A 16570-nucleotide genomic window follows, 5' to 3' on the forward strand; every position below is an offset into this window, starting at 1 on the left:
GAGACCGTCCTCACCTCTCTCCTCTAGATCCCATCCATCTCCCCCACAAAGCTGTGTACAGTCCCCACAAAGGAAAGTTTAAGTGCTGTCCTCCCCAGAAACTTCCCAATAGCCAGAAGCTTTTACCCCTACTTCCTCTGTTCCCTGCTTACACCACTTAAGACTTTCCACTTTATCTTGCTTAAGCATCATTCTGTCTTTTCTTCTAGATCACAAGCTGGCTAGCCTGAGGGCAAAGCTGCACCGCATCCACGTGTGTTGTCCGGCCTGGCACAGAACGTAGGCGCTGCATGTATGTCTGCTGGACCACTGACCTGAGGCAGGTGGACACTGGGTAACATTTTCTGGGGTGGGTGCTGAGTGTGCTGGTCCACCTCACATGGACATACTGGTTATTTTTGCTGAGACCAAGTAAACTAGTGGAAAGGCCAAACAGGAGTTTGAATTAAGGTACTTGAAGAGGGTCTTCTTTCCTTAGCCTTTAGCAGATGATCGAGTCAATGTAAATTAAAGCTCCATTAGAGTAACAAGGAAGGCCTGCCAAATGCTGCCAGAGCAGCTCACTCCAGGGTCCTTCTGACTTTTCAGACTTGTCCACAGTGGATGTAATATTCTGTAGAGGAAGGGCCGGTTCTCTTTCTGTTCTTCAACACCCATCTCAGTACCAGACTTTGTGCTAGTCTCTCTCAGCCTTCCCACTGTGGGTTTTATTTCCAGAGTGTCTTTTCCTACAGCCTCGTCCCCCCAGGACTTCTTGGCTAGCAGTCAGCAAAAGTGTGTATCACAGAGAACAGGGCTGTATTGTTGCCCCAGCTTCCAGTGGAGCTACTTGTGACTTCAGCAGGTATGACTCCTCTTAGGTGGTCATTCTTACTCCTGTAAGATGAGGGTGACTGAATGAAGACCATGCGGTCATACATAGGGGACCATAGAGAAGGAGCTGTATCAAGCTGATAAAGGTTTGTTATCAATTCAAATGGATACAATTAATGTTTAGCTGGTGCTTGTCTTTTTCCCTGGCAAGTCTTTTTCCAAAATTTTGGATGAATTTATCAAAATCTATCTTATCACAAAATCACTTCATATAGTAGTTAGGGAGGGCTGTTAAGCCAGTGCTCTCATCTTCCGCCCGAAATCCCAGGTGTCAGGCATTTAAACCGATGGGTTCCAACACAGAGATGCAACCGCAAGAAGTGAAACAAAATCAGGGGTCTGTCTCACACGGTTTATTTAACAATAGGTAATAAGAAATCAAATTTAACAGTCTATACAGTGATCCAAAGTTCATATTTATAAGTAATCAATTTTAATCGCATGATTTACAAGTTGAGGGTTTTTGCTTTCTATTTTCAAGTTTTACAGAAAGTGTGTGTGTGGGGGGTGGGGGCAGGGTAAGGAGGAAGAAAGCAAGCACAGAAGAAACCCCAGGGACATTCTGCGTGTTAAAATCATCCCACTGGAATCGTTTCTTACCCTCTTTTTAATTTTTTCCTTTGTTAGATGTAAAAATAACGAAAAAAATTCTTTCAAGAAACAGAACCACAATATATATAATACATCAATTTGGCAGCTGCCCCTGTATATTTTGAAAAAGTCATTTTTCTCTCTACATGTACAAATTACTTTAATACTTGAAGTTTTTACGATCAGACTTACGGAATAGAAAATTTTCTGGAGCACAAAAGTTGACTTGAGGGGAGCAAAGGGGTTTTTTTTTTTTTCTTTTTTCTTTTTTTAAACATTTTTAAAAGAATGAACGTCTTTGCACCCAGAGAAAAAAAATTGGTATTTTAATATATATTTATATATATTTATATATATATAGAATGTAATTTTAAAGTAACATTAACCCCTTTTGTCCTCTGGTTTTAGAAATGTTCTTTTTTAACTCTTTCATAAAGTGAGGAAAATAGGGAAAAATGTCAACCATCTGCACCAGTAAATAATAACTATTAATATTACATATTTTCATTAATTTAAAAAAAATAATAAAACCTATTGGAGGTGCAAGGCAGGAGCATGTGGTTGGCTTCACAGACCTCAGCCTCCTCCCAGTGCACACTTGAACCAAACACACAAGGGAAAAAAAACAGGCTGGTGGTAACCAGCCATTAACAAAAATATATTCTTTGTATTCTATCACCCCTCAGGTTCATCTCGCATGTTTGCTCGAAACCACAAACAGCTACTGCACAGTTCTTATGTGTTCCAAGGAAAATTGTCTCTTAGGCTAAGAAAGATTCAAAAAAATTGTTTGCAGTACAAAAAGTCTTAAGAGAAAATAATTTTTTTTTTGCTCCCAAAATACTACAAGGTGTCTCTAGTGTATGTCTAGTGTACTCTGTGAGAGGTTTGAATTCAAGTCTGAGTTGTCGGTGCCGAGTCCCAGGTCCGTGGCGCTCGCACCATGGAGGTTTGCCATGCCTGGATTGCTAGCGAGCTGAGAGAGCATCGAATTCTGGTCCGGGCTGGCAAAATGCCCTTGTTCCATGGGGTTGCCCTGGGCAGCGACCAGTCCAGGATGTGGAGAACTGGTCTGTGGGGAGACGTGGTGTGGAGAAGGCTGAGGCTGCATCCGTGGGGAAGGGCTGGAGTGGGGGGGCTGGGACTGAGGCCGCGGAGAAGGGACAGGCTGGGGAGATCGCACTTGATTGGAGAGAGACGGGATCTGCTGGCCTTGGAGGTGCGGGGACTGAGCCTGACTCGGGAGCATGTGCTGCTGGGGGCTCATGGGGTTGGGCTGGGCCGGCGAGCCCATCTGTTGCTGAAGGAGCCGCTGCTGGTAGGCCTGCAGACTGGCTCCCGCCTCTGCTCCCAGGGCCTGCGGGAGCTGGCCCATCTGTCCCATGCTCCCTTGCGGTATCTGCTGCATGTGATGCTGCATTCGCGGTGGCGGCTGCTGCTGTGGGGCAGGGTAGCCCACGCCCTGGGGAGGCTGGAACTGGTTGTGGTTGGCCAGCCCCGGGCCCATCCCTGGCCCCGCTCCCTGCTGCTGCTGCTGCATCATCTGCTGTCGCCTCAAGATGTCTCGGAATTGCGAGGGCATGGTGCTGTGATTCATGTTCATCTGCTGAGCCTGTGGGCTCATCCCGCCCATGGGTGGTGGGAGCTGCTGCTGCTGCGTGGGCTGCTGGGGCAAGCCGGCCCTCGGGACACCTGCCTGCATGGGGTTCAAGTTCTGCATGGCGGGGCTGGAGTGGACCCCCTGCTGACCTGGCATAGCGGGGGGCTGCAGGCCCGGCTGCCCGGGGAGGGGCTGCGGGTTGGAGTTGGCGTACTTGGCAGCCCGCTGTTTGATGAACGCAGCCAATAGCTGGGGGTTGGCATGAAGGATACTGAGCACCTGTTGCTGCTGCAGGGGGGAGCTGGGAGACCTGAGAGTCCGCAGGAGGTTCTGTAAGGCTTGTTGAGACACAGTGCCTGGCTTGAGAGGGCTCACACCTACCTGGCCCAGGCCCGGCTGGGGAGGCATGTTCAGGGGCTGCCCGTGCTGTGACACGGACATCATGGCTGGCCGGGGCATCCCGGACTGCAGCTGCTGGGGCTGGGGCAGTCCTCCCTGGGCCCATGGGGGTTGCTGCTGCATGCCAGTGGGCCCCATCCCTGGCTCCAAATGCCCACCAGGCCCTCTGGCCATGGGGGGCGGGTTCATACCCATAGGGGCCATGGGAGTCATCTGCGGCATCTGGTGCTGGATCGGCCGCTGAAAGATTTGTACGTGGGCCATCTGGCGTTGCGTCTCGGCTGCCCTCTGAATCTGCATGGCCACTTCCACTGCTGCAGGTGGGGGTCCCGGAAGTGGGGGCTGAGCAGTCTGAGGAGGGGTCGGGGGGGTCACCTGGCCTGCTGCCTTGCCCTGGGACACTGGGCCAGCAGCTTGAGTCCTGGGCAAGTAGGGTGGCATGTTGTTGGGAGGTGTGGGCTGGGGCTGAGAGGGGGGTGGGGGCTGGGGTGTCTGCGGGGTGGTGGGCTGCTGGCCCGTTGGCGTGGTCGGGGTGGCAGGGGTAGGGGAGGGCAGGCCCTGCTGCTGCCCCACCACGCCAGTCCGCTGCATGCTGGCCATCCTCCTGCGCAGCATCTGGGCCTGCTGGAGCCTGTGCTGCAGCTGCTGCTGCCGGAGCTTCTGCTTGATGTTGAGGCAGAAGGGCACGGGGCACTTGTTCTCCTGGCAGTGCTTGGCATGGTAGCAGCACAGGGCGATGAGCTGTTTGCAGATGGGGCAGCCGCCGTTGGTCTTGCGCTTGCAGCCCTTGGTGTGCTGCACCACCCGCTTCATCTTCTGGCAGGACGGCAGCGAGCAGTTGGCGTTGCGGCACTGGCAGGCATGCACCAGCGACTGGATGCAGCGCTGGATGCTCAGGCGGCGGGAGTCTCCCGGGCTCTGCGTGGCGGCGGCCTGCTGGTTGTTGCTCTCGTCATCAAGCCCCAGCCCGAGCTTCTCCATCTTGTGGTCGTGGTTTTTAGTGTTGTAGCAGGTGATACACAAGTCATAATCCTGGGGAAAACAGAGGCGCAGGTCAACACTCCAGGATTCAAGCCATTCAAAGGCATTTACATATCCTGCTTGGGCTAAAAAGCCCTATTTTAGAGAAAGCTTCTTTAGCCCAACCATTCAAATCTGACACCAGACCCCACCTGGCCTGTTCTGGTCCTCACACTGGCCCCGGAGCCTGCCCTCAGGCCAGTACCACCTCTGAACTGCCTCTCAGGTACCTGGAACCCCCAGCCCTCCCCGCCAAGGGACCGACCTCACACACGGTGCAGTGCCAGCGTGTCTCCACGTGGTGCTTGCACTCGTTGCAGGTGTAGACAAAGCGGTCCTGGCTCTGGGTGTGCAGCTCCACCAGCATGCACATGGTAGACCACTGGGCTCTTCGCAACGACGAGAACTCCAGGTGCTTGTCCCTCGCAAGGGTGAGAAAGGCATCCCGCCCATCCATCAGGTCACAGGGAATGAGGGGATCGGGGTCAACAATGGGAGGCAGGGAGTTGGCGGCAGGGCCAGCGATGAGACGGATCACAAAGAAGACCTGCAAAACAGACAGTCTCCTCTGGACTCTGGAACTAGAGTATTGCAGACAGCTGGGCCAGGCTGTGCACCTGGGGGGCTGAGATGCCTGGCTTCGTTTTGTGACCACCCTGCAAGGTTACACGATACTGCCCTTGTTCTCCTGCTTCACGCATTTCTGTTCTCTTTTTTGAAACTGACTACAATGGGCCTAAAACATCTACATCTTATGTTTTCTATCTCATTCAGTAATTCTTCAAAAGAAGAATGGTCTGACACAGGGCCATTCTGCTTCAAAGACGTCAACTTTTAAAATGCAATCCATGGTTTAACCTGACTCTAATTATAAGGAAACAAATCAGAAAAACCCAAATGGATACATATTCTACAAAGCAATTGGCCTGGAGTCTTCACAAAATGCCCATGTCATGAAAGAAAATAAAGCTAGGAACTGAGACATGGCAACTCAACATGGAGCAGAGGAGCAGATGGGAGGTGGCTGCAGGGGTGAGGTTTCCTGAGTGTGAAGTCACAGCACGCTTATGCAGAGCGTGTCCTCTGTCTTAGAAGGAGCTTACTGAAATAAAATGTAGCAGAACGTTAACTGATGAATCTAGCTGAAGGCAACAGGAGGGCATCTTCTGTAGAACTTTCCTGTAAGTTTGGAAGGAAAAAAAATTGGCAGGGGTGGGAAAAATAAAAAACCAAAATCTTTTTCCTTGCTACAGAAAAAAAAATTTTTTGTTGAAGTTTAAAAACACAACACAACCACTGTTTCCCATAACTACTGGTATAAAGGCTGCAAGAGGAAGCTGCTGTTATTTCTGTAATAAAATGTAAAATGGAACCTTCAAGAGATCAAGAACTTGTAACTACTGTATTGCCCACTATATCCTGTCAGTATTTTTGAGGCTGAAAATCTGTGCAAACTGGCAATAATATTTGTTATATATCTGGGCAGCAATGTTGGCACAGAACAAGAGTCTAGAAAAAGAACACAGTGACTTTCTTGGTGGTCCAGTGGTAAACACTCTGCACGCCACTGCAGGGCATGGGTTCAGCCCCGGGGTGAGAGCGGGGACGGGACATGGGACTAAGACTGCACATGCCAGAAAACAACCCAGGCAGGACAAGAGCATCCACACTGAGAAAAGACGCATCAAAGCCAGAGTTAAAAGCTCAAGGGGGGACCTGTGATACTGGGTTTGCTACTGTGGCTCAAAGCAAGCACTCATAGAGTGAGGAGGAGTGTTGTGAAAATGCGATCACACACAGGGAAGTACTGTATCTAACAAGTGGGGGCAGATCAAACCACCTGGTGACTCCCTAGGAAACCTTCACTATGGCCAACCTCCAATAACAGCCATCGTGACTGACTCTGCTGAATGTCACCCTAGAGCTAAAACAATACCTAAATTTAATAAAATGATTACAATTAGATTCTAACTCCTAACAGGAGACTACTACCCACAAATTCTTCAGATGTATCTACAACTGAAGTCATACCTACTACAACATACTCTAAGGGCCTTTCCTAATCGCTGTTATTTCAGAGTTCCACACCTAAAAACAAATCATCAGTTCCATCTCCACATTAATAGCCTCTTCCTGTAAGAACCTGATGTCTGAACATGGAGATAAACAGATGTTTAAACAAAGCAACATCTTCAACACGCCTCATCTTACCAACAATAATGTCGAAGGGGAAAAAAACCCAACATACTCAGTTATATTCCCAAACAACAAATAACGAAATAATTCAAAGTTTTAACTTTGCTGTGAAGGCATTCACAAATGCATATATCAAAGTTTAACTTTTCTTCAATTCTCTCCATTTGCCAATTCCCTTTCAGTAAGGCAAAACATTCATTCGTTTTGCCAAAGTTCCACTAGAAACTTGAATGGCCAAATAGAGTTCTAAGGGGCTTTGGTCTAAAGCAAGACCACAAAGATACCCAAAAGATATCCAACAAGCCGACCTTCTGAACAATGGACAGAAACACAAACACAAAATGGTTACAAACAATAGGGTCAGACAAACTATGCTTACACTTTTCCCAACACCATATAGCTTTGTAACAGCTACACATCTAAGTAAGACACCTTACCATTTCCTGTTCTCACCACCCTCTTTTTGCTTTCTTCTCCCTCAAATGATTTCCTTCCGAGTTTCATATGATCTGGTGCTCACATCATAAATACCAACTACGGTGGGCAGTTCTGGAGGACCCTGGCCTTGGTTTTCCTGCTCTGAGGCTGTCCTCTTACCTCTTTGTGCTTCTCCATGGTGGCATACAATTTCTGTGAGAGGTCGTTGGATACGTTAGGCATGCCTGGCTTCTTCTTATTGCCGCGACTCAGGCTGCTCTTGTTTTTGCTCGTTTTCTTGTTGTTTTTCTTTTTAGCATTTTTGCTGTCTCCCTTTGTCACCTGCAGGTTAGCATAAGAAAACAAGAAAATGTTAATAACTCTTTGTTAAGAGACTGTTTAGAAGTTTAGAACAGTTATTTGTTAATAATAACTGTTAAGAACAAGTTTCTAATGGAGGAACAGATCATAACCTTCTAACAGCTGCTCTCTCTTCATTGCTCCTCTCTCTTTTTAAAGCTGTTGGTTACAGTAAACTAAGGTTTACTAATGTTTTTGCATTAATTTTCTCTCACTGAAAAATCTCTCTGCTATCTCTTCATTAGGCAACAGCAGCCTTAGCTCCTTGGCCAGCAGAAGCTGCGGACCGGGAGACACCTCAGGTGGAGCCAGGCCATACCAAATCTGAGGATGGAGAGGAGTGAGCAGCAGGTAGTGAAGTGTACATGGGAGCAGGGAGCCAAAGGCCCTGGCTCTATTTCCTTCGACTCACTTTCTAAAATTTCATGGACCTACTATTTAAAAAAAAAAGAAAACCCTTGAAAAACATTCAATCGAGGAATCTAAACTGCAGGCTGTAAACAGTTCTTAGACTAAGGGTGACTTCAGTAGTTCAGGCTCAGCAAGGGCAACCGAGACATACTGCAGGGAAATAAATGACAAGGAAAAACTCCTCAGGTGACCTGCTATAAGGCAGCTTCTGTTGGGGGGACTGGTAAACTCTGGCCCAGATCTGTTTTTTGTACGGCTAAGAATGATAGTTTTTACATTTAAACGGTTGTTTAAAGAAGAAAAAAAGAATGTGCTGGAGACAATATAAGGCCTGAAACATTTAGACTTTTGCAGCAACAGTTTATCAACCTCGTGTTCTAGACAGGTAATATTCTGTTCTCCAGGGTTTCCATTACTATGAGCTCTGGTGCAATGGCACCCCACTCCAGTACTCTTGCCTGGAAAATCCCATGGATGGAGGAGCCTGGTAGGCTGCAGTCCATGGGGTGGCTAAGAGTCGGACACGACTTAGCGACTTCACTTTCACTTTTCACTTTCCTGCATTGGAGAAGGAAATGGCAACCCACTCCAGTGTTCTTGCCTGGAGAATCCCAGGAACGGGGGAGCCTGGTGGGCTGCCGTCTATGGGGTCGCACAGAGTCGGACACGACTGAGGTGACTTAGCAGTAGTAGCTGGTGCAAAAAGAGCTTAAAATCTCTAAACTAGAACCATAGTAACTTATCTATACCAATATTCCCCGCCTGCCCATTTAGAGAGCTGGAGCTTCAGGGCCCGTTGGAAGCCTCAGCTCACGTCTGGGTCATATGAGCGGAGGCAGAGGTGGAAAAGGGAAACACAGAGCACTCACATCTGTGCTCTCATTGCTGGTGTTCTCCTCCCGCTTCCGCTCCTCCTCCTCCTGTTCCAGTTCCTTAATGCTCTCTTCCAGGACGTTGGGCCAGAAATCACCCTCAAAGTAAGGCAATTCCTTCGCGCTTGTCAATCGATCTTCAGTAGCTTGTTTTAAAATGTCCTGTGAAAATATCCAAGAACAAATAGCAATGTCTATTTTTTTTGGGGGAAAAAAAAAGTGTTTATTATATAGCAGCAGAGTCACAGCTAATGGATTCAAGAAACGCAAAGAACCAGATTTGTCTTCTGGAAGACAGCAGGGATTTTGTGCAAGACAGCAGGGATTTTGTGCCCAAGCCTGGTGCCTGGGGAGACAGTGTCACCAACAGGGAAAGGTCTGGTCTGAAGTCAGTATTTCTGGCTTCCTCTTTCCTCTACCCGTGAGGATGGGGAGATTATCTGCCTTTATGTAACCAAGTGACAAATGCCTCTGTCGGGAACAAAGGCTGAGGCAGCAGCACTCACACCCATGCCTCCAGCACTTCTGAGACAGAATGCAGTGTGATGGGAGGCGCGCTGGCCTTGCAAAAATCCTAGAAATATTGGCAGTTTCTACTGAGACGTATGTTCAGAAAAATCCCAGTTACAGACACTGGAAACCATATAGCTAAGAACGATTTTCTGGGCTGCTTATTAGGACAATACCAGTTCATGGAGAAGGAAATGGCAACCCACTCCAGTGTTCTTGCCTGGAGAATCCCAGGGACAGGGGAGCCTGGTGGGGTGCCATCTATGGGGTCGCATAGAGTCGGACACGACTGAAGTGACTTAGCAGCAGCAGCAGTTCATGTTTTCCCTCCCCATGAGTAAAAACAGGTAAAAAATTTAACAGTTCAAGTTTCTTATTATGAGACATCCTACAGTCACAAATGGTTGTCTTAAATTACATGGAAGAGTGAGAAGAAACACAAGATTTTTGTTAAGGTAGTAAAACAAGCCGAATACAGAGCAGCAGGACTAGTCAAGCCACGGTGCTGCCATCCCCCGTCCTGACCTTATAATCATGGACGATTCGCTCGGACACAGCTTTGTCGAGCATCTTTTTGTACCACTCCTGCAGTCGCTTGGGCTTGGGTATCTTCTGGTCAGGGGGGTGGCAATGGAAGATGTAGTCGTCTCCTTCACTTGGCGGACACGCCCAAATATGCCCTGTTGTGTATCTAACAACACAGACAGAAGGAACATTGAAGAGAAAGATCATCCATTCCAGAAAGAATGCTACACTTTAAACCACAAAGAGGAATCAGTACAGAAACTAACGATTCTCCAAGATAACATGAAGTGTGTGATCTATGCCAGAACTAGGCATAACCCTGGATCAAAAAAATCCCCAATTTGCATTTAAAGATCAAACAAAAGCTACAATGCAAAGGAAAGTCAATCCATGTCAGCAAGAGAGTTAAATGAAATGCAAACCATCAGGAGGAATAACCTGCAAGATGACGTGCTGAACATTCTCAAGCATATATATACCTTGAAGGTAAGGAACCAGTACAAAGGAGTTTTGTATCTTCAGACCTTAGTGTGATTTTGGTTTTGATACTCAGAGGTGTGAAAGGACCAAGTGCAGTTTAAAGTTCTGGCTTTTCAAATCAAACTGTATCAAACGGCTTAACTGAACAAAATAAAGTAATTTGGGGTGGGTGCAACTAGCATCACAATACCCATTTCTTTCCCATGGCAAAGCCAACAATTTCAAAGGGGCTCTAAATTATAGTTCTGCCAGATGAAAACCAAAGTAGAGGAGAAAAAACCAAAGTTACATATTTGCATGTACTGTGTCTCACCAAAATACCACAGTGGTGATCAGTTTAAAACTAATCAGCTTAAACAAGTTGTTTTTAAAACTAGCATTTGTTTTTATGCTTACCCTAATTTCTTGACATATTCCAAATATCCAATTAGGATTTCATGATAGACTGCAGTCCTCAAGCATTTAGGACGGAAGAAGTGAACACTATCGAGGTATGATATGTATACTCTCCTGTATCAAATGAGGAGAAAGAAGCCAGGTCAAGTTGCATAATGAGTTTCTGACGATGTGGCTCAAGACATCTCTCTTCTCTGTGCCCTTGGCTCACCTTGTCATTTTTAATGTTTATCACACAATATTACAGTTATTTAGGTAAATGACGAGATCATGAGCTCATCAGGGAGTTTTGTGGGTCTGTGGCCCTATTACCATCTCAGCACCTAGCGGGCCTGAGACACAGCATAATTAGTCACTACTGAGCAGTCCAAATACATTCTGGCAGACTCTTATTCTGGCCTTTATACTACGTGGAGAATTCTACACCATATTCTACTTCATTTGTGTGATATTATTTCACATCTCAAGAAGGTACTCGACACAACCTAGATTTAAGTGCATTTTCTGAAAAGTCATATTTTAGGCTGCCATTCATATCTCTTACCCTGTTATTATGAATATGAAAGAGCAGTATTTTCTATTTTTTTTTTGGTTTCACTTCTGTACTACACACTTGAGAACCTGCATTTCCAAAAGAAGCACATCAGACCTTTTCTTATCCACTATGCTTGTTCACCTTACTGTAATTTCAAACTTCCACACAAATTACAGAGTAACCACAGTAAAGTCCTACCTCTGGTTGGGCGGAGGGCAGTCAGAGCCATACTCTTGAACATGCATACCAAAGAAGCACAAGTCAACACCATCGATCTCTTCGAAGGCAAAGAGCGCTTTGGTTCGATATGGAAAGGATTCTGCCATCTCTCCACTATCTACAAATCTATACAATTCATAGTGCAGGGAAGAAGTACAACATTTCATTCAGATTAGAATCATCAACAGTAACTATGTGTGAGCAATTGTGGATCCACAGAGAAGGGGGAAATAACTAGATACCTTGCTTTCATGCCTGGTTTGACTTCCACAGTTTTGTCAGAAGCATGAACTACTCGAACAGTGACCTCTCCTGACTCAGGGTGATTTTGTCGCCTCAGAAACTCATTCACACGATTCTCCAGAAATGTCCCAAGCCTGGTAGATGGCAGTCCTAGGAATTTACAAGTTCAGGAGAAACCAAGGTGCACATTTATTACTATCAGTCAAATTTCAATACCATATCTCATTTCTGCCTTTTCAATACTAGCAAGATTATCACGGACTCAATGGCCATCAATTTGAGCAAACTCTGGGAGACAGTGGAGTACAGGGGAGCCTGGCGTGCTGCAGTCCAAGGGGTCGCAAAGAGATGGACTCAACAACAACACCACCGAACAGCAAAAAACTGCACAGGCATCTATCTCCAGAACTAAAACTACTGCCACCCCCAGCCAACTGAAAAGATCACACAGGGCTAAATGTAGACCCTACACAAAACTGAGGGAATCACTCACGGGATGGCAATTCTGGCCTCTATCAGGAAATGTGCTGAACAAGAAAAATACATCTGCTCTTTTTTACACATTATTAGGTGTAAGTAACTTCACACCAAAAAGGATACTACAGTTCAACTTCAAGTACATCATGGAAAAATTATTTGTTGTTTAGTTTGGTTAAATATTTAAAATAATGTTGAAACAAAATAATTCATTCTGGATGTTAATTTTTAACTATGTTTCAAGCGAAGTTTTCCCAAAATTTACGTGTAAGAAAGGAACTTACTTTTAGCAGAAAACTTATTTTCTTTTCTAGTTCGTGCAGTCTTCTTTAAACAACCATCACAGACAAATCTAAAATGTAAACCAAGACTTTGTTTAAACAACTTAGAGAAGCATTTCAAATAACACACTCTACAGAATCTATCTTATGTATGCATAAAGTTGAAAATAAAAAAACCTGGGAGAAATACAACCAATATACAAAGAGCTTTCAGAAAACATTAAGAGAAAAAAGATAAATAGGTAGAAGACATGAACAGCGTATAAACTAGCTTACATGTGCAAAAATGGTGAAGATCACAGATTAAAGCAGAAATTTTTGTTTTTTGGCCAATCACATTAGCAAAAGTGTATATGTTACAGGTGGGAATATAAAAAGGGACATTTTGAAAGCAGCATGAATAGATTTTATATGTACATTCTCTTTGTCCCTGAAATTACATAAGGATGTGTGCATAAGTAGAATTTTCAGAAAAACTGGACACCACATAAGTACTCATCAACCAGCTGGCTGACCTTCAGTTGCAAGGATCACTGCAAGTCTCATGATCCTCGCATCCTCTGTAATTAAGGAGAGAAACCTATCTAAAGACAAGCTTATCTACTACTATTTTCCTTAGTGTTTTTTTTCTGGAAATTTTGTTCTTTAGCCTCATTTTCTCCCATAAACTCTAAACTAGCATCAGGTTAGTCCAGGAAAAAAGCAGAGGCGAGAGTAGAGCTCCCATCTTGATGAGAGTCACTTAATGCACAGACATCCCCTCCCCAACGCTTCCCTTGAACGGAGCTGGGAGCAGCCTCATTCCTGGAGAGCGAGAGGTAGCCGTGGCAGTAAACACTTGGCAGTGTCACAGTGGACAAAAATCCACTTATTTCCGTGAAAGGCACTGATGATAGGCAGCCTGGGTAGATATGTGGAGAATACTCAAGACACTAAACACAAGGCCCACGCCTATCTAGCTCACTGAAGTCTGTATCTCATCATTTTCATGCATCTCTGCCTTGCAAGGGGGAACACCCATGTTACCTGTTATCCAACTGCCCAAAAGACTTTAAATAATCCAGACTAACCAGGGCCACCATTCAGTATACAATCTCACTGTAATGTTCTCTCGGAGGCAGAAACAAAGTCGTCGTTTTGGCGTTCTCCATTATTGACATCATCTAGTCTGTCTACTGCAATATTAGCAACGTTCAAAATCTGTCAAGTTTAGTTGACACAACTAACACTTTAAGGGCTCTCCTGTGGCTCAGTCAGGAAAGTCTGCCTGCAATGTGGGAGAGTTGCGCTCTATCCCTGGGTTGGGAAGATATCCTGGAGAAGGAAACGGCAACCCATCCAGTATCCTTGCCTGGAAAACCCCATGGACACGGGAGCCTAGTGGGCTACAGTCCATGGGGTCACAGAGAGCTGGACGTGACCGAGTGACCAACACTTAGTTGTGTCTAACATTTCCTTTCTAGCTTCTAGGTGCTACAGATTTCTGTTACCTCTACTGATAAATCCTCTATGTTTACTTTTGATGTGCAATGACCACCAAAGAATTTAGAAACAGTGAACCAGCAGAGAGAAGTGTTTATACATGGACTAACACAATGCAATAAGAGAAGGACTGTTCTGGATTCCAGGTTCATTACTGTTTCAAAACTGAATTTTAATGACCTTTTCCCAATCCAGAGAATAATTCTAAGAGGAATTAATTTTGATGATAAAATACAATCATTGCAAAGATGACAAAAACTTGCTAAAGTTTGCAACAAAGTCTGGGGAAAATACTGATGCCTCACCCCGATGGCCAGATGATCTCATGATGGAGGACACAGATCTGATGCATCTTTCTCCCACACTCTGTACACTCAACAAACCTGCAAAGGCAAAACGTCGAGTTAAATCCAAAACTTGAACCAAATGAAAACTGCCGTTATTTCTCGTTTTCTGACAATTCAAAAGATGGCCAAGATCATGTCCAAAGAATTGAAGTAATAGTATTTTTAAAAGCTCTTTAGTGTAACAGAGCGAATCTCAAACACAGTTAAATTCAGTCATTTTATGGAGTAAAAAGTGATAGAAAAAATGACTGCTGCTTAAACCTCCGAGTCTGACACCATCCTGTCCATTCCAGGAATGTCTAGTACCAGTACATCTCTGTACCTCTGAAAGGTGTCACAATAAAGGAGGCGATTACGAAACGGCTGGAACACAGAGAGGACAAGGTTGGAATAACGGCACTGAGCAGAGATAGCCTGGTGCTTCACGTGAGCCTCGAAAGCACCAAAACACTAGGGAGGGTTAATGAAATGCAAATGTAAACCATAACCTCAATTTTCAACATTTCTACCTTTCCTGCTAGATGTAGGTTACAGATTTAGCCCAAGAATAATAGCATCACCACACTGGTTGCACAAACCAAGAGAATGATAGGAAGAAGGACAATGAAAGTGTACTACTCAAGGGGAACTACTTACAGTTCAGGATCCAGAGTGTCATTTTTTCTCTTTGAAAATTGTTCTTTATTTATTGTACTAAGGAAAGAAAAGGATACAATAAGAAAAAGCAACACAGGAAGATTAGCAAGTTGACTATTGTTCTAATAACCAAATGACAAAAACCCCACCCTGTAAGGAGATTATTTAAATCTAAGACTATATCAAGGATACAAGTGGTACATTCTTAGCTCCCACAAAACACACATTTACCTGCCTATGTTTTGGGAAATGACTTTATAGTAAATCTGTTCCCACTAACAGGACAACCCAGTAAGACCTAAAAATGAATTTGTACTTTTTTCTTTTCCTTTAAAATCTTGCCTACTACTCTTAGTGTTATGTATTTATACCTTTGAATAGTTTAATGTTTCTAGACAGCTCAGTCTAGCAGTATGAAAGAAAGTACGTATAGAGGCAGCTAAACCACTATTGGAAAAAAAAAAAAAAGCATTTTTTAGGACAGTCCAATCAAGCAACTTTTTATATTAATAAAAAATTTCAGCATTAAGAATACACATAGTTCAGGTTACTGATAGGATTAGTCCAAAAAAAAAAAAAGGGTTCATTAAAATTTTTTCACATGGCCTCCTATCCTGAAATCTAGCCTACTACTCTGCTCATAGTCTCACAAACACAAGAGGCCACCTACAACAAACTTAAAAAAATTTTAAAGTTTTTTAAGCTAGGGACCTAACTTTGACTACTGTGATTCTTCCTCATAAAAATGAAGCGATTTCCCCATTGAAACTGTTTTCTCCTAGTTACAGACTCCAGATTCATCGCTATGTGCCCTAAGATATTGCTACCCAAAGTGAGTTTGGAAGACTATCAGCCTGGATGGACCTGGGAACTTGTCAGTAACGCACACTCTCAGGCTCACTGCCAACTGCAGAACTGGAAGAGGGGTTCCTGCACACTTCAAAGTCAGAGACCTGCTGTCCTAAGGTACAGAACTTGTGATAAGGATGCCTCCCTTTTTTGCATCAGGGAAACCTACCTAGACCTGACTTCCCTGGTTAGCCAAGAGTTAGAAAATCTCAAGGCTCAAGGGGACCCAAACCAGTACCAGACCCCAACATTTTATATGTCAATGGTGACTGAAGGAAAAGTACAACTTCAAAATCCAATTTGAAGACACCAAGTTTTTCTCAGAAGCCCTGTTTTTACTAGTAACATAACAATTCTGAATTGCTATGGGAAATATTCTGAATTGCTTATTTATTGTAGGTTAAATCGGAAGAGAAGCTGAAGAATATTTAAAGGATACCAAATAGTTCTTTCTTCCTAAAAGAGTTAAAATTTGACGGTTTGAATCTTAGAGATTAGAGGCAGTTTAGGCAATGTTTAAAAAATTTTTTTGGCATTTACCGAACCACAAGAGCTTGTGGATTGCAGAAGTCCAACCAAGTCTCTTTAAAATAAGTCATTCTCACAACCTCCTAAATCCCTAATGATATTATGATACACATGATTCTAAGGATTTTGGTATTATTAACCTTTATGAGAAGGCTGTATGGTGGTTACTTGTTCAATTCTCCTCAAACTCAAAACAATTAATGATGAAGTTACCTTGCACTCCACACTTGCACTTTTTGGGAGAAGCTATTTCCTTGTAGAAGGAATCTATGACCATCCAGTACTGCCGTACCCCCCTAAATCAGTACCGAGAGAACTTATGC

At 44.5% G+C, this 16570-nt stretch overlaps 1 protein-coding gene across 3 annotated transcripts in view; it reads right to left on the reverse strand.

Moving 5' to 3' along the window:
- Positions 1-1211: 1211 nt before the first annotated feature.
- Positions 1212-16570, reverse strand: part of EP300 (E1A binding protein p300) — a 63658-nt gene continuing 48299 nt past the window's right edge. For all 3 annotated transcript variants that reach the window (XM_055566440.1, XM_055566438.1, XM_055566430.1), the window contains 11 exons: positions 14871-14927; positions 14193-14270; positions 12409-12476; positions 11647-11797; positions 11384-11530; positions 10651-10764; positions 9775-9940; positions 8737-8901; positions 7277-7438; positions 4749-5030; positions 1212-4495 (listed from right to left, as the gene is read on the reverse strand). In XM_055566440.1, coding sequence (XP_055422415.1) covers positions 2321-4495; positions 4749-5030; positions 7277-7438; positions 8737-8901; positions 9775-9940; positions 10651-10764; positions 11384-11530; positions 11647-11797; positions 12409-12476; positions 14193-14270; positions 14871-14927 — 3565 coding nt within the window. In that variant the 3' untranslated portion in view covers positions 1212-2320. The remainder of the gene's footprint in view (positions 4496-4748; positions 5031-7276; positions 7439-8736; positions 8902-9774; positions 9941-10650; positions 10765-11383; positions 11531-11646; positions 11798-12408; positions 12477-14192; positions 14271-14870; positions 14928-16570) is intronic.

This window comes from Bubalus kerabau, chromosome 1 (genome assembly GCF_029407905.1).
Source record: "Bubalus kerabau isolate K-KA32 ecotype Philippines breed swamp buffalo chromosome 1, PCC_UOA_SB_1v2, whole genome shotgun sequence".
Classification (NCBI taxonomy): domain Eukaryota; kingdom Metazoa; phylum Chordata; class Mammalia; order Artiodactyla; family Bovidae; genus Bubalus; species Bubalus kerabau.